Source organism: Erpetoichthys calabaricus, chromosome 3, assembly GCF_900747795.2.
Source record: "Erpetoichthys calabaricus chromosome 3, fErpCal1.3, whole genome shotgun sequence".
Classification (NCBI taxonomy): domain Eukaryota; kingdom Metazoa; phylum Chordata; class Cladistia; order Polypteriformes; family Polypteridae; genus Erpetoichthys; species Erpetoichthys calabaricus.
Genome location: NC_041396.2, coordinates 166,475,303 through 166,494,310, shown reverse-complemented (window position 1 = coordinate 166,494,310; position 19,008 = coordinate 166,475,303). Strand labels below are relative to the sequence as shown.

Sequence of the window (19,008 nt, the reverse complement as noted above, 5' to 3'; positions counted from 1 at the left end):
AAAAAGGTTTGGAAAACAAACTGAAAAATCATTACTGCAGCTATAAGAAACATTATGAAACCTAGACCAATAAGTAACACATTTGAGAAAGTAGTGAAATTGGTTCTCTATTTTTAATCATAATACCTGTAGCTCTGTTACGTCTGAACTGGAAAACCTTCAACATACACCTAAATATTAGAAGTTAAGTCACTAAAATTGGAAAGTCTACAGTCCCAGATTACTAACAGTTAGTTTTTGTTTTGTTTTTTTTAAAATAATGTGTCTAGCACTTATGTATCTCCATATTTACAACCTACATGCAGTAAATAGTGTGAATTTTATGAAGGTACTGTGTATGTCAGATACAATATCACTACTGCATTTGACAATTTTGAACATCAAAAACTCAAAGCAGTGGTTTTGCATTTCTTGGTATTGTCTTAAAATATTTGAACTTTGAAAGTTCTAAGTAGAATACCTGGAACTCTTCCAAAACCCTTAAGATTAGCCCTTAAGACTAACAAGAGCAAGTTGTCTACAAAATGTTTGTTCATTCGATTTTAAGTTACAGTGTCCACAAAAGTTTTACTACATACACACAAATGTGCATCAGACATGTTCTATGGGTATTATACGTGCACCACCAAAAAAAAAAACCAAAAAACCTTCATTTAAATTGGGTCAATTAATGAAAGAAGCCAATTATGTTATAGAAACTATAAAAACATGAAGCAGGCTGACAGGTTTGCATCTCAGATGTCCCGCAGCCGGTCTTTTCCCCAAGCCAGCATCCCTAGGTTATCTTTTAGCAATGAGTGTTGAAAAGCAGCTGCTTTGATATTTAAAGCAGTTGCTAACCAGGACATGCACCTTTCATACAGGAATACATTGAAAAACAAAAGTCTTTCCCAAAAAACGAAATAAAATCTAATAGAAAAGAAAGCCTTTTCTAAAGCAGAGGGTTTAACTATACTCCTGGTCTGAGAAGCATTGCAATAGTTGTTCACCAAAATTCTATGAATTGTGCCAGCCAAAATACTAAGATAAAAAGAGTCAAGACAAAAGAGCTATCAGTCGAAACCAAAGTATACTCTAACAGCACTTGCTAACTGATCAAATCTGTGTCTTAAACTAAAAGTTTCCTGCTCTACAGTGTAAGTTATTAGTGAGCCCGAACAAATGTTCATATGACATCATGTTTAACGGATTTTGTTTTAACAAAATGCTAATTTCAGTATAGCAAATATTTTTTCGACCAAAAATGGCCAACTAAGATGATAATGCAATGCAAAAAATACTTAAGGCCATGCCTACATTTGCTGAATCTCGGAAACCCTGCAACAAGTTGTCTCTTCCTTGTTAGCCCACAAGAAAGTGACATTCTGTTGTGAAATCTTGGCAAGGCTCAGTGAGAGTATAGGCGTAACATCATACAGGTGTAGCTTAATTTAGAGTCGGTGCACCACCAAGCCATCCGCGTGGGTAGTTCTGTCACGTGCTGATACTGTACTGTTCGAGTTTCATAGCGCTTCTCAAAGTTTTCTTTGCGATGAACAAAAAAAGGTTAGAAATGACGTTAGTTTACAGTGGGGGAAAAAATTGCATCTAAAATCTCATTTTCAAGTATTTTTTTGCAGTTTAAGAAGAGCTGTCTTTATACAGGTATTGTTAAGCTTGGGTCACAGATTTGTACAAAAGACAGGAAGGTGAGTCCAGGTTTCCAAGGAAAATATAATTACTTTATTGGAGAAGGCAGGTGTAGTCTGAAGAATTCAAAATAGGAGCTGTTAACTTAAGTACTCGAGCACACAAGATAGAAGCCACAAACAGGGGTAGTCGTCCTGCTTTAGCTCCCATCTTTAGATTAGAAGAACACCAGTGGTTCTGAATCACCACTGTGCCAGACCAGGAGAGTGTGAGGAGGAACAAGTCTTAAACATTTTAAATATCCTGTGACAAGCACGTTATGCAATAAGCCTGATCTTGCAGAAGACAACCAATTACTTTGCCCTTGGATTACTGTTTACCAGATGCAGCAGGGCAACTACAAAGCTAACCTTGCACAGCTGCCATTAGAGATGGCGAAACGCAGGAGACCCTGGTTACAATAACATAGTATTTTGGTCCCATAAATTTCGTTAAAGCGGGATTCCACCTATGTATGTATCTACTGTATGTATATGTGTGTATGTGTGTGTATATACAGGTTCTCATAGACAACTGTTGCAATTACAAATGCTTTGGTATTCATATGTTTATTGCTTCTGTTTGTATTAGATCAACACAAAAAAGCAGAGAAAGAAAAGTAACATCCAATATCATTCAACCCAAAACTCCTGCAATAGACTGGGCAAAATTATTGGCACCTTTTCAAAATCATAAGAAATGATTGGATTTCAATCATGTGATGCTTCTTTAATTTGTATTAAAAACTTGCCTTTGGCAAATAATTGGTGCTAGCAATATAGAAATCACACTTGAGAATAATTTAAATGGAAAAAAGTTGACTCAATCTTTGCATCTGTGTGTACCACACTGACCATGGAGAAAAGAAAAAAGAGCAAAGAATTGTCCAAGGACTTGAGAAACAAAATTTTGGAAAGACAAGGACAATCTCATCTACAGGGTGAGCACTCTGCACAACATCACTTTTAACATGTTTCTAGCCCATGGTACTGTAGCTAATTTCCCTGGATGTGGGCACAACAGAAAAATTGATGGAAGATTGCAACAAAGGACTGTTCGAATGGTGGATGAGAAACCTCAATCAGCTTCCAACCAAATTGAGGCTGCACTGGTGTCAAGCTTACACTTTCTGACTGTCTAAAAGAAATGGGACACTATGGTAGGAGATCCAGAAGGACCCCACTGCTGACACAGAGATATAAAAGAGGCAGACTGAAGTTTGCCAAAACTTACTTCAAGAATGGCTACACCCTTCTCAGATAACATTTTGTGGACAAACTAGAGCTGTTTGGTAAAGCATGTCATTGTTCCATTTACAGAAAACAAAATGAGGCCTTTAAAGAATAAAATGTGGCCCCTATGGATAAACATGATGGATGTTCACAGATATGTTGGGGTTGCTTTGCTGTTTCTGACACTGGATGCCTTAACTGTTTGCATAGTATAGTAAAATTTGAAGACTGCCAAAGAATTTTAGAGCATAACGTAGAGCCCAGTGTCAGAAAGTTAGGTCTCCGTAGAGGTCATGGCTCTTCTAGCAGGACAATGACCCTAAGCATACTGTTGAAAACATGCAGAAATGGTTTAAGACAAAAGTGCTAGGTGAACTCCTGTGGAAAGCGGTTGAGAGACCTGGAACAATTGTCTAAAGATGACTGGTCCAGAATTCTAGTAGAGTGGTGTAAGAAACTCATTCACAGTTACTAAGTAAATGAAGCAATTGATTTCAGTTATTTTTTCAGAATATTAAGTTGAGCGTGCCAATAACTTTGTTCAGTCAATTTTTAGATTTCTGTGTAAAATAATATCAGATTTGAGTTTTTTACTCCTCAGCATTTTTGTTCTGTTTCAATGCAAACAAAATAAATAAATGTGAATTCTAAAACATTTGTAACTGTAAAAATGGTGTGTTTTCTGAAGGAGGCTCAGGAGTGCATATATGATTGTGCATATAAGTTCATTATTATGCTTTATTTTCATTTTTTTGTTATTATTTTTTTGTATAAGCCAACGTACTGTTTTTTTTTTCTAATGTACATGTTTGATACCAGGGCTCCAGACAGAAAAAAAAATTTGGGAGCCATTGGCTCCTAAACCCAAAATATTTAGGAGCCAAATGCTTTTTTTGGGAGCCATAATCTCTACCGCATGCCAAATGTAAAATAATCAAATAATATTTACTTGTATTGTTTATTTGTTTCTTCGGTCTACCTCACACTGCCTTTCCTTTCTCCTATCTGAACTATTTGACCTGCCTACTAGTGTCCTCTGCAAGGTCTTTTAGATAATAAAAACAGAAGAATAAATGACACATAAATGTGAACAGTGCAAATGTTTACTAATAAGCAATACTTCAAATCTAGAGTCTTATACACAACATGTGTAAGGAACACTACAAATACAAACACTGAAAATGTCTTACACACGTCTTACACACAAATGTCTTACAAGAATTAACACAATAACAAACATTATAAACAATCATTTCAGAAATAATCATTTCGCAATGAGTGTACAAATATAAAGAAATTAATTACTCTTCAAGTTCACTGTCACTAACCATTACAATGTCAGCATCATTAGACCAGCCAGTATACTTTGGTCTGCGCTTTTTTTTGCTGGATGACAACCAGCGCTTTACACTGGGCTCTGGGTCAAAAAGTTCAAGTGTAGGGCCCTCTGTACTGATCCTTACCAAGTCTTCCAGTGTTTCTACACTTAGGGAGTTGCGCACTTTTGATTTTATTCTGTTTTGTCCTGAAAATCCTCGCTCGCACTGAGCTGCAGATATCGGAAGCACCAGCATTATTTTGACTAAGTGAAGCAGATTTTTACTGTACAGAACGGCTCCTTGCTCAGCATCACTGTCCATAGGTCACCGTAAGTCTTATCCATAAACTGACCCTTCACTAATATTTTCAACATTAGCCATTCCTTCTGCACAGCTGTGACATCACAGCCATTGTTTGATAAGAGCTTCCTGTACCGTTTAACAAGTGTGTCTATCTCACACTTGCCATAGCTATCAATGTCCTCTGGCCATGCATCATGACAAAACACTGAAAATGACTTGATGATTTCTGATCCCTTTGAATGTCCTTGCTGTGTAACACTTGACATCATGTTTGCAAACCTGATCTCCAATTCTTTGAAAGTAATGTCAACTGTTTTTTCAATTGTGGCCTTTAGATCACTTCTGAATGTGGCCTGATTTTGGGGGCTTTTCAATTTAACATTTTGAAAGGTTATGACTGTGTGGCTACTTGCAGCCCTCTCACTCCTGCTTGTTGATGGCCCTTCCTGTTGCACTGAACCTTCAGGCTGAGAACCTATGTGCTGTAAGAATTCCTGCAGCTTCCCTTCTCTCAAAGCATTTTCCTTCAATCCTTTAATTGTTACCACACAGCCCACAATTGCAGCAACTGCCTGAGGAAGTACATGAGAATTTTTTGAAGTGTAAAGCTCAGCTTTGAGACCTCTGAAAAAAGGTCATGTAAAAAGTGACAAAAGGCAACGAAAGACAGGCTTTCCATTTGCTGAACAATGTGTTTGGCTCTTCCCTTTATGTCTGTGTTTTTGGACATGACTGCAAGGTGCTCCATATGATGATGCACAGCAGTGTACTGCCCCTGACCTGTTGCATAGTTTGAATGGAGAAAAACTGAGAGTGCCCGATAAATGTGTGGCAATCAGCGCTGAGTTTTCACTGCTAATGGGTTTCGTACTGTGCATCCTAACTCTGCTCCTATAGCCTTCAGCTTCCGCTTGCTTTTGGGACTGAAATGATAAGTTTTCCACACTAGTTGTAGAAGGTCATAAACTTTTTCAATCATTGGCACTGACCTTTGTGTGTTTAGCATTGCCAGTTCCAGCCGATGGGGTAGACAGTGGAAAGACAGAGCATGTTTACCTATCTCTTTTCTGAAAAGTGCCCCTATTCCCCCTGTTGCACCCATGTTCACGCTTGCACCATCTGCTCCAAAAGCACTCATTTTATGTACCCACCAATTTGGGTTGGTTGGGTCAGCATTCTGAAGCAGTGATTTAATGGTGTTTTGAATCCCTTCTGCATGACCATAATCAATCTCAGCCAAACCTACTAGATGAGTCTTAGGTGTTCCATCAGATACACACCTACAGTATGTGATGACATTGTCTTTCCCTGAGACATCTGTTCCACAATCAGTTATAATAGAGATGTAGTTTACCTTTAAAGCTTCTTCCAGCACATTACTTTTTAATTCATCTGCAATGCAACCTACAAACTCTGCACATGCTGTATCATTATCATATGTTTTTGACACATCCATGCTTTTCTTCTTCATCAGCAGAATTTGAGATTTAAACTTTGTGAACGGTATTTATTCCAGTGCAATCATATATGCTGCATTGAATTTTATTTTTAATTCTTTCATCTCATTTTATGTCACTTTCTCACAAGCACGTTGCACTGCCTTTGCTATGGGGGTGTCACGAGGAGCAGACCTAGCGATCACACAGTCTCTGGCATTCTTGTGTTTCTTACTCTCACCATGCTTTTTCACAGTTTCCTTTTTAAAATGGCTCGTACCACAAATGAATTCTGTTTTACCAGCAATTTCTTGTCCGGCTTGTGCACAAAAGCTGCAATACATCTTTCCCTTGTCATACCGTAACCAAGCCGCTTTAAACTATCTTCCAGGCGTCGGAGCTGCGGGCGCAGAAGACTTTGCTAACTGGACGGAGTTGTCATCCTTTAATAACTGTACATTTCCGGACGTCGGTGGCAGTACCTCAGATAACCCACTGACTGAATTATCTTCGGTTTGTTCAGAAGTAGACAAGGCAGGATTTGGACGAGTGGGCATTGAGAAAAAGTCGGAAATTTTTTGTTTGGCTATTTTGCATGTTACATGGAAACTTAGAACATTTTGCACGTTACGTGGAAAGTTAGGACGGAATTCAAGGAGTAGACGTGGCCCGATTCTCTTCTATTTCAGATCTCTATCTGCAGCAGTTAGCCAGATGACGTTTGAAGCAGAGTGGGCGTGTCAGGTGAGGCCTCGCTTTGGTTTGGTTTTAATCATGTGATAGTGTAATTGGAAAGGCAGACGCGGGCTGAGAGTGTTCGCACATAATTAAAAGCCGTTTCTGCTGCTTTAAATTTAAAACTTTTCTTAGATTGAGAGAGAGAGAGAGTCGCCACCGGCGACTGGAATGAAAAAATTAGTCGCAAAATAGAAAATCAAGTCGCATTCTGGAGCCCTGGATACTGTTTCTTGGGTGTTGTGGTGGTTCAGTATGTTACAGCTAATTGGTTTGAATGAACTACCTATGGACTGTCTGTATGTAGTTTACATGTTATTCTGTCTTAGTTTAACTGTTTGGAAATTAAGACACACTAAGTTAATTGTCAGCTCTAAATATGCCTCTTGTAAGTGAGCAGGTGTAAAAGTGATTATGCTCCTCAGTGGACTGGAAGTCCAGTGCTGCTGAGGTAGGTACCCCATGACCCTGAAAATGGTTTGAAAAGTCATATATGGATAGACTTTGTTTCTTGATTAATGGTAATGAACACTAATATGCTAATGACTGCTTTCACATTGGCTATTCATTAATTTAATTCATGAATTTAGTTTATCTTTTGTTGAGGAATATTTTGTATGCATTTCTGTAGGTTAACTTTTGTCATATTTCTTTACAGAATACAACAGAGGAAGCACAACAGGGTAAAAACATGGACACGTCACGTGGACCTGTTCCAGAAAGATTTTATTTTTGTCCCTATTAATGAATCGTAAGTTGTTTAATAATGTAGGAAGTACTTTGTACATACAATATACGGTATCTATTATAATATTATTAGCATTTATGAAATGAAAAATTTAAATGTATTAATTAGGATAAGTGAACATTTTATGTTTTTATTAAAACCAAATTATTTTGATAAAAATTTTAATTCTGCCAAGTCTTACTACATTATCCATATTAAATTTCAGATTGTATTATAAACTAGTAACGAGAGTGATATGAATGCGTGTAGTGTAACATCATTTTTTTTTTTTGTTTGGTTTTCTGTTGTTGCAGAGCTCATTGGTTTTTAGCTGTCATCTGCTTCCCAGGTTTGAATGCACCTTTGTATGAACCCAACCCTTTGTACCGTTGTCCAGAAACTACAAGTAACTCCAGTGCTGGAGAGGACAATACTACTTCATTTGAAGGAAGCAGTAGTAAATCTGAACATTGTACACTAAGTAGTACACCTCAGACCTCACAAAGGAGTAAAGTATCTAAACTTAGTGTATCTGAAAATAACTCTAATGCAGATTTTAAAAAAATAAGCTCTTCCAGTGATGTGACACAAATTTCAAGAATAACAGAAAAACAAGGATCTAAAACAGAACAGAAAACAAGACTTATAAATGGAGTATCATTTAAAGAAATGCAGCATCTACCTTTGTCAGGTATAGTATTTATGGTTTAGTTTCCGTGATGCTATAAACTGAGTTATTGTTGATCTGATAGAAACAATACGTAATGCACTGAAAAATGTTCAGTAAACACTGGAACTACAATGAGAATGTTTATGTGATATATTTTGAAATTGTTTTTAACATGTGTCATTTACTGTTAGTAGCTATGTATTTAGTGATAGTGTGTTGAAGACCATCTTAACTTGTAACTCTGTGACTTAAATGTGTTGGTGACTAGTTTGTGAGTCATTGAACTATACGCATCAAGACTGCCAGTTACTGGTCCTGTGCAAGGTTATTATAGTTAAAGACAACTAAAATCAAAACTCAAACTATTAATAAAAAATTTTTTATAAACTGAAATAAAATCATTAACAAAACTGAAATGAAACAATAAAAGTAAATGAAACTATTAAAGTAGCTGGACATACTAAATGAAAGAAAGTAATTTACTTACGTTTCCATTTTTGAATAAATATTCTTGCTGTTAATCTTTAACATTTTGTAACTTTTAACTCTAAAACAGAAAGTCACCCCCCATTAACCACCCGCATATATTCATTCAGTGAACGGCGGGTGCTGATGGAGGGCAGGTGTTCACACTGCATTTGCGGTGACAGAGCAAGCTGAATACGGACACATAAAATGTGAAATGGAAAGTGATTTACTGTGTTATAACAGTGACAGTTCTCCAAGAGCTGATAGTGACACTATGATATATTTTGGTTCAAGTGTTAGTGAAGCATACCAAGGTACTGATTTTGCTTTAAATGCGCTCAGTTGCTTTCAAAGCTACCGTTCACTGAATCTCCGGGGCTCAAATGAGAGGCATTAGATGCAGATAATCCTTATTTAACAATAAAGTGATACAAACCTTGTAAAATTCCTGAGTTGGCAATGTGTGAACTACATGTAGGTAGGTGGAGAGTTTGTCAACTGGTGAAAAACTAAACATACTAATGTGTTTTTGTATTTATTCTTTATTAATTTATCCTTTTTAGTTTACATTCGCAGCTTAAAATACTTGATATTGTGAAACTAATTTCAGTATCAGAATTATGTTTTAAGTGTCAACACTGTATATGGTGGGGATGGTGCGCTGCTGACCTGGACTCGGGACGTTGTGGGTCGGTGGGGGGAGTACTTCAAAGACCTACTCAATCCCATTAACATGCCTTCCAATGAGGAAGCAGAGCCTGGGGACTCAGAGGTGGGCTCCCCCATCTCTGGGACTGAGGTCACCGAGATGGTCAAAAAACTCCTTGGTGGCAGGGCCCCGGGGGTGGATGAGATATGCCCGGAGTTCCTCAAGGCTCTGGATGTTGTAGGACTGTCTTGGTTGACACGCCTCTGCAACATCGCATGGACATCAGGGACAGTGCCTCTGGATTGGCAGACCGGGGTGGTGGTCCCCCTCTTTAAGAAGGGGGATCGGAGGGTGTGTTCCAACTACAGAGGGATCACACTCCTCAGCCTCCCTGGAAAAGTCTATTCAGGGGTCCTGGAGAGGAGGGTCCGTCGGATAGTCGAGCCTCGGATTCAGGAGGAACAGTGTGGTTTTCGTCCTGGTCGCGGAACAGTGGACCAGCTCTATACCCTTAGCAGGGTCCTAGAGGGTGCATGGGAGTTTGCCCAACCGGTCTACATGTGTTTTGTGGACTTGGAAAAGGTATTCGACCGTGTCCCTCAGGGAATCCTGTGGGGGGTACTCCGAGAGTATGGGGTACCGGACCTCCTGATAAGGGCTGTTCGGTCCCTGTGAGATCGTTGCCAGAGCCTGGTCCACATTGCCGGCAGTAAGTCGAACCCATTTCCAGTGAGAGTTGGACTCCGCCAGGGCTGCCCTTTGTCACCGATTCTGTTCATAAATTTTATGGACAGAATTTCTAGACGCAGCCAGGGTGTTGAGGGGGTCCGGTTTGGTGGGCTCAGGATTGGGTCACTGCTTTTTGCAGATGATGTTGTCCTGTTTGCTTCATCAGGCCGTGATCTTCAGCTCTCTCTGGATCGGTTCGCAGCCGAGTGTGAAGCGGCTGGGATGAGAATCAGCACCTCCAAATCCGAGACCATGGTCCTCAGCCAGAAAAGGGTGGAGTGCCCTCTCCGGGTTGGTAGCGAGATCCTGCCCCAAGTGGAGGAGTTCAAGTATCTCGGGGTCTTGTTCACGAGTGAGGGAAGAATGGAGCGTGAGATCGACAGGCGGATCGGTGCGGCATCCGCAGTAATGCGGGTGCTGCATTGGTCTGTCGTGGTGAAAATTTACCAGTCGATCTATGTTCCTACCCTCACCTATGGTCATGAGCTATGGGTAGTGACCAAAAGAACGAGATCGCGAATACAAGCGGCTGAAATGAGTTTCCTCCGCAGGGTGTCTGGGCTTTCCCTTAAAGATAGGGTGAGAAGCTCAGTCATCCGGGAGGGGCTCAGAGTAGAGCCGCTGCTCCTCCGCATCGAGAGGAGTCAGATGAGGTGGCTCGGGCATCTGATCAGGATGCCTCCTGGACGCCTCCCTGGTGAGGTTTTCCGGGCATGTCTAACCGGGAGGAGGCCCCGGGGAAGACCCAGGACACGTTGGAGGGACTATGTCTCTCGACTGGCCTGGGAACGCCTTGGGATTCTCCCCTCTCCCCGGCCACTTCTTCTAGCTCTTCCGGAAGTCTGGGCATCTCTGCTCAAGCTGCTGCCCCCGCGACCCGACCTCGGATAAGCGGGAGACAATGGATGGATGAATGAATTATGTTTTAAAATATTTGTTCTCCTTTTTTCAGCTTTTTTCTCTCTCAAAATAGATAGTTGAAATATATTAATTTTGTTTTTAACATCAGCCATACCAGGGATTTTTCCTACCTTAACATCCAAATCTGCTGGGATAGGCTCCAAGGCTCCAGGTTTCTGGTGATTCTGGTCTGGCTAAGCGGGTTTAGAAAATGTATATATTGTTCTTAACCTCAGATGCTGTCTCTGTCGTTTTTTGGCTGTCCCTGCACCTATTACCTACTCTTACTCTGGTCATTAAGGGTTTACTGTTCATATGCATTGGCAATACAAGTCTCACTACCCCTAACCTTGACACTATATGCTTTTTATCTTTGTTTTCCTCAATAGAGCTAGGTTGGGTCTGGACACTGATTCTAGCCTAAGAGCCCTGTTCTTCCTAAGCCCACATGATTTTCTTGATCACACCTGTCAGAACACAGTAGAAACTATTTTCTGATTTTTTTATTTCTTTTCATGCCTGCAGGTGGCAAAATTTTGTCTACAAATTTTATATGCCTGAGATGGAATCAGAGATCAGTATGGCTGGTAGAAAATAACAAAGCCCAGTATTGGGAAATTTTGAATGCAATATTGAAGGCTTTCATTATAAGTAAATTGTCTTGGAGTAGGATATTTTATGTGCCGTAGACATTTAGAGTAAAAAAAAAAAAAAACCTCAAACCTTAAAATTCACCAACATTTCATTACAGATTGGCCCATTATGGGTAATAAAAGGAAAAAGATGAAAACAGTCAACACACAAGTTTTCAGCACAGCTGACATAGAAAATCATCTTTCATCTACAAATAATTATTTTTCACAAATCCACATATGCCACAGTTATTGGCACCACTCGAACCTCTTATGAGCAAAGTGTAACTGAAGCATTTTTTCTATTTGTACTGTATCTGGCTTTTTTTTAAGTTGATCAGAGTGTGTTGAAGCTTTCATGCAGTGATCCATGACTTCCTGTTTCATGCCAGATTCTCTTATTCATCATGTGTATATACAGTTAGGTCTACAAATATTTGGACAGAGACAACTTTTTTCTAATTTTGGTTCTGTACATTACCACAATGAATTTTTAAATGAAACAACTCAGATGTAGTTGAAGTGCAGACTTTCAGCTTTAATTCAGTGGGGTGAACAAAATGATTGCATAAAAATGTGAGGCAACTAACGCATTTTTTAACACAATCTCTTCATTTCAGGGGCTCAACAGTAATTGGACAAATTAAATAACTGGAAATAAAATGTTCATTTCTAATACTTGGTTGAAAACCCTTTGCTGGCAATTACAGCCTGAAGTCTTGAACTCATGGACATTACCAGATGCTGGGTTTCCTCCTTTTTAATGCTCTGCCAGACCTTTATTGCAGCGGCTTTCAGTTTTTTTTGTGGGCCTTTCTGTTCAAGGTTTAGTCTTCAACAAGTGAAATGCATGCTCAATTGGGTTAAGATCAGGTGACTGACTTGGCCATTCAAGAATTTTCCACTTCTTTGCTTCAATAAACTCCTGGGTTGCTTTGGCTATATGTTTTGGGTCATTGTCCATCTGTATCATGAAACGCCACCCAATCAATTTGACTGCATTTAGCTGGATTTGAGCAGACAGTATGTCTCTGAACACCTCAGAATTCATTCGGCTGCTTCTGTCCTATGTCACATCATCAATAAACACTAGTGTCCCAGTGCCACTGGCAGCCATGCACCCCCAAGCCATCACACTGCCTCCACCGTGTTTTACAGATGATGTGGTATGCTTTGGATAATGAGCTGTTCCACGCCTTCTCCATACTTTTTTCTTGCCATCATTCTGGTAGAGGTTAATCTTGTTTTCATCTGTCCAAAGAATGTTTTTCCAGAACTGTGCTGGCTTTTTTAGATGTTCTTTAGCAAAGTCCAATCTAGCCTTTCTATTCTTGAGGCTTATGAGTGGCTTGCACCTTGCAGTACACCCTCTGTATTTACTTTCATACACCTACCCCCTGGAGAGGGTTGTTCACTTGGTTGGCTGTTGTGAAGGTGTTTCTCTTCACCATGGAAATGATTCTGCGATCATCCACCACTGTTGTCTTCCATGGACGTCCAGGTCTTTTTGCGTTGCTGAGTTCACCAGTGCTTGCTTTCTTTCTCAGGATGTACCAAACTGTAGATTTTGCCATTCGTAATATTGTAGCAATTTCTCGGATGGGTTTTTTCTGTTTTCGCAGCTTAAGGATTGCTTCTTTCACCTGTATGGAGAGCTCCTTTGACCGCATGTTGTCTGTTCACAGCAAAATCTTCCACATGCAAGCACCACACCTCAAATCAACTCCAGGCCTTTTATCTGCTTAATTGATAATGACATAACGACGGACTTGCCCACACCTGCCCATGAAATAGCCTTTGAGTCAATTGTCCAATTACTTTTGAGCCCCTGAAATGAAGGGATTGTGTTAAAAAATGCTTTAGTTGCCTCACATTTTTATGCAATTGTTTTGTTCACCCCACTGAATTAAAGCTGAAAGTCTGCACTTCAACTGCATCTGAGTTGGTTCATTTAAAATTCATTGTGGTAATGTACAGAACCAAAATTAGAAAAAGTTGTCTCTGTCCAAATATTTATGGACCTAACTGTATATACACATATATATATATATTCATTTCATTCGTAGTCTGAGTCTCGACGACCTGAATTGTACGAAATGGCGTACTCTTTGCTTTATTTGACAGTAAACTATGCAACATTCCATGATCTGCTTCTCGCAACTTAAAGAGGGCACGGTGGCGGATTTCTGCCGAATGGCAGACCAACCACAAGCATTACCTGGTAGATAACCGCCCACACAATTCAGGTCGTCGAGACTCAGACTACAAATGCAATGAATTTATTACTCCGGACCTGTCAAATAAACAAACCACACGCCGTGGCGCAGCATAAAGGGGCTTCGTCTCTGATGCTGACGTCCGAGGTTCGATTCTCTGAGAAGGGAGCAGTAGAGTGTGTACGCCTGATGAGCCCAAATGAGGATGAAACATGTGTTGCGTACTCTTTGCTTTATTTGACAGTAAACTATGCTCTATATATATATATATATATATATATATATATATATATATGCACACACGCTTCGCTCGCCAACCCCTGGGTTTGATTAACCGGATATACAATTGTAAAGAGATTGTTATTTTTGTTTCATTCATTTTTTGTTTATTGATATATGCCAGTAATAACGCTGTAGTGAATGAGTGAATGCTGTGCTGCATGATCTGCAAGTCACACTGCGCGTTGATCATTTAAAAGCCTGTACAGCTGCTGCTTGTGGCGTGATCTACATGTCGCGCTGCGCGATGATCATTTAAAATCCTGTACAGCAGCTGTCCTTTTGTCTCGCGTGACGTTGAAAAGTGTCTTCTGAGAAGATCAGAGAAGACCTGCTGTGCATGTGTACGCGCCAACAATTTTGAATTCTTTACAACGTTCTGCTTTGTCATCCACACTTTGTCCTTTATTTCCGGCCCCGGGCATGGTTAAATGTCTTTCTCGCGGGACATATAATGCAGCTCGTGTTGTGGGGGGGGCGGGGGTGGGCTGAATGCACGCTAAGGAGTTGCGATCGGATCAGCCGCTGTTTTGCTGCTGCTGCTGGCGAGCTGTGTGTTCTGCTTATCGCGCTGTGCATCAATCATTTAACACTAGAATTACCAGAGCCTACGAAAAAACTTGTATATCCGGCCCACCTTAAATCGCTTCTTAAATCCGTTCACACCTCTCCGCCAGCATCCTTTGTCCTCTAAATGTGCTGATAAAAGACAAGCTGCCAGCAGCCGGCTATTCCATCCCCCCACCAACTTAGAACGTGAGCGAAGTTTTCCCAGCTCACGGCTTGATTGATTATGTGGGAGTGAAGTGGAGTTTTACAGTGGAAATAAGACATCATTATTCTAAAGTAATCTGTGTAAACACATTGTTAAAACAGAAACTTTTTCATATTTTAGTAATAAATGTTACAAAATGTAGTAGGCATAAACTATAGAATATATAAAGCCCGAGTTCCAAAGATCAAATAAACACTTTCACAAAAGCTTCAAGAATGATTCAACAGCTTCTGTGGCGTAGCGCGCTAAGATTTGTCTCTTAGCGCAGAGCAACTTTTCCTTGCCTCACAGACCTGAGTTCGATTCCCCGCTGGGGATGAAGTGTTGCTCTTTTTTTCTTTTCTTTTAAACCTCAAACGGACATAAAATGTATACATTGGTATGCACTGTCAGTTACTGAGATCGTTATATTTTCATGTGGGATGCTCCTTTTCAAATATTTTTTTAACAATTGAGACTGCAATTAACAGGAACAACTGTCCTTATAACTTATTTTTAAGATCCATAACACACAGACAGACAGAGCACTGCGTAATAGAGATACAGACAGGCAGAGAAGTCACTAGATATATAAATAAACAGGGAAGCCACGTGTACTGAAAGAAAAAAAGAACATGTGCGTTGTCCTTGCTGCACTGAATAAGCGCAGGCGCTCTAACATCACCCCTCCCCCGAGCTTAGTCAGATGGGTGGAGGGGTGATGTTAGAGCGCCTGCGCTTATTCAGTTCAGCAAGGACAACGCACATGTTCTTTTTTTCTTTCAGTACACGTGGCTTCCCTGTTTATTTATATATCTAGTGACTTCTCTGCCTGTCTGTATCTCTATTACGCAGTGCTCTGTCTGTCTGTGTGTTATGGATCTTAAAAATAAGTTATAAGGACAGTTGTTCCTGTTAATTGCAGTCTCAATTGTTAAAAAAATATTTGAAAAGGAGCATCCCACATGAAAATATAACGATCTCAGTAACTGACAGTGCATACCAATGTATACATTTTATGTCCGTTTGAGGTTTAAAAGAAAAGAAAAAAAGAGCAACACTTCATCCCCAGCGGGGAATCGAACTCACGTCTGTGAGGCAAGGAAAAGCTGCTCTGCGCTAAGAGACAAATCTTAGCGCGCTACGCCACAGAAGCTGTTGAATCATTCTTGAAGCTTTTGTGAAAGTGTTTATTTGATCTTTGGAACTCGGGCTTTATATATTCTATAGTTTATGCCTACTACATTTTGTAACATTTATTACTAAAATATGAAAAAGTTTCTGTTTTAACAATGTGTTTACACAGATTACTTTAGAATAATGATGTCTTATTTCCACTGTAAAACTCCACTTCACTCCCACATAATCAATCAAGCCGTGAGCTGGGAAAACTTCGCTCACGTTCTAAGTCGGTGGGGGGATGGAATAGCCGGCTGCTGGCAGCTTGTCTTTTATCAGCACATTTAGAGGACAAAGGATGCTGGCGGAGAGGTGTGAACGGATTTAAGAAGCGATTTAAGGTGGGCCGGATATACAAGTTTTTTCGTAGGCTCTGGTAATTCTAGTGTTAAAACCCTGTACAGCAGCTGTCATTTTGCCAATTCACATCTCTGCTGCTCGCTTTGTGAAAGCAGGGGGCTGAACGTATGCTAAGGAGATGTGGTCGGATCATCTGCTGGCAAGCTGCGTGTTCTGCTTGTCACGCTGCTTGTCGATCATTTAAAAGCCTGTACAGCAGCTGTCCTTTTGTCTCACTGCCTTGTCTCTCGTGACATCAAAGTGTCTTCTGAGAAGATCACGTCTCGTCTTCCTCCCAAGATTTTTTTTTTATAATAGAGAGGTATATATATGCGTGTGTATATTTACAACAGTTACAATTGATGATAAAGGTGTGATTGCAATTGTCTGCCCCTTTCTGAATTCTCTTTGTGAAAGGTGGCCAAAATTCTAACATTAGTGTTAGCAATTGCATTGTTCTGTAGTATGCACATTTTGAAGAATTATTTTTCATTAAAACGATAGAAAAAAATGTCTGGTATAATTATCATGCCATTTAGGATTTTAAATTAGGGATATCATCAATTGTTCAGTAACCACTGACTAGTTGCATGCTCATACTCTTCAATATGTGAAAACCCTGCCTCTTTTTATTTGTTTTCTAATTTTGCAGATTGCATTGTAAGCAATCAATCATTGGCTGTGTTACTTTATTTCTGTTGTTTTCTTTTCCATTTCTTTCTAGACGGTTTGCAGCAAATAAGGTCAAGTTACAGTGATGAAACAGATGTCAAGAGCAAAGATGATGACAATTTAAATTTTTCCGATGATCCTGATACTAGTCAGGTATTCTGCAAAGTTTCAAGTCTAAAAAATAATCTATTCATTGTGTAAGAATATGTTTAAAATCAACAATTGTCTGAGATTTGCTGCCTGAAAGGTCATATTGAAATTGAGCTGAAATGTAGAAAACATTAGTTTCATTTTTAAGATTTTTGTGTAATTTTATTTATGCAGAAGTTGTACCTATGAATGTATAGGTATGTCTGTAAAGTATGTACTATGCAAAAAGGTTTCTCTGAAGGAATTTTTTTAAACCTAGTTATCTAGAAAGTGTTTCTTTGTTTAAGAAAGCACTATAAAACAAAATAAACACTGATAGAAGCAAAATCATAGTTTAATATCAAGCAAGCAAATATTAACATGAAATAGTACACCAAATTGTATTTTTAAGATATTGTGTTCAAGCTGTCATTAATAAAATTGAAGACACTGGGTAAATTGAAGAATGCAGTGGAAAAAACAAAAGTCCCTATTAGATGAACCATACTTAAAGTGATCAGTTTATTGAAGTACATTTGACAGAGTCATCGATGGTTGTTTGCTGCCTTCTGTGACGCACATGCTGTGTCCACGTGCTCTCTGACTATTCAGAGCTTGAGTTGTGATGGTTCACCTTCCCACTTCAATTTGTTCAATCAGGTTTCTGGTAGGACTATTCCAAGAAACCAATATCACTATTGATTTCCTAATTGGTCTTTAAATAAAAGCAATTAGAGCTTGACATTTTTTGTGAAAATAAGGAGCAAAATGAATGTGTTAAATGTGTATGACATTACTTAAAATTCAACCAAATACCAGGTGCCAGGCTTACCAGGTAATTTTTTATTTTATGCAGTTGACATACTTTAACAATGAAAAGAGCAAAAAAGCCGCCAAAGTCTAAATGAGAATTATGGCAAATCCTACAGGAGACTTTAAAAGAATTTACCACCACAATACTTGGAAAAATTGTACAATAGTGTGCTGAAGCAAATTGTTTCAGTTTTGCATTAAGGAAAATCACACAAAATTAATGTCTTGTTTTAAAAACATGAGACTTGTTACATTTACTGGTATTGGTGTTTGTGTTTATTGTAATGTTTATTCTTGATCACATATAGATCAGATCTAGATCAACATATATGTATATGCATACAATCCATTAATAAGTCAGTTACGTAATATAAATCCATTTAAACCATTCACCATGGGGTTTCTTAGACAGAATATAAAAGTTCATATTGATGCTGTATTATAAACAATAACAGAAATTAAAACACACTGAGTTAACATTGAAATATAAAAGAATTATCTTCAAAATGACATTATTTCAAGAAAAGAGAATGTTGCTGTCTGGAAAAGGGAAGCATTTGAATAGAGAAGGGGTATAGCACAGTAAAGCAAGAAGGCACAAAGTCAGTTTGAGAAAAAGAGAGTATTTAGATTTGATTTTTTTTTTTTTTTTTTTTTTAATGATAAAATTAGTTAAGTCGAGCTGAGAGAAAGTAGACTAAATGGAATGATCCCTGGAGTAGCCACACAACTAAAATAAACCAATTTTTTTTTATTTTGTTTTGAAAACTTGGGACAGCAAAAAATATATACAGTATGTGTGTGTGTGTGTATATACTATATATATATATATATATATATATATATATATATATATATATATATACAGTAATCCCTCGCTACTTCGCGGTTCACTTTTCGCGGATTCACGACTTCGCGGGTTTTTAAATACAAGTGATTGCCCGCCTATCGCGGAAGTTATGTTCCAGACCCATCAGCAACAGGAGAAAATCCGCGATATAGAAAGACCATATAAATAAACATTTTTATAGTTTAAGCCTTAAAATACCCATCCCACATGCTTTAAACACATGTAAACTTATAAAACACACTTTGTTAACACATATGATATGTGGATGTCGGGCTAAGGATATGAGTAACATCTCTCTATTATAAAACA

The 19,008-nt window shown here is 38.9% G+C and overlaps 1 protein-coding gene across 8 annotated transcripts in view; it reads left to right on the top strand.

Annotated features, from left to right (window-relative positions):
* senp6a (SUMO specific peptidase 6a) overlaps positions 1–19,008 on the top strand; it is a 162,090-nt gene that overhangs the window by 119,531 nt on the left and 23,551 nt on the right. For all 8 annotated transcript variants that reach the window (XM_028797497.2, XM_051925555.1, XM_028797491.2 and 5 more), the window contains 3 exons: positions 7,352–7,444; positions 7,735–8,111; positions 16,960–17,060. In XM_028797497.2, coding sequence (XP_028653330.1) covers positions 7,352–7,444; positions 7,735–8,111; positions 16,960–17,060 — 571 coding nt within the window. The remainder of the gene's footprint in view (positions 1–7,351; positions 7,445–7,734; positions 8,112–16,959; positions 17,061–19,008) is intronic.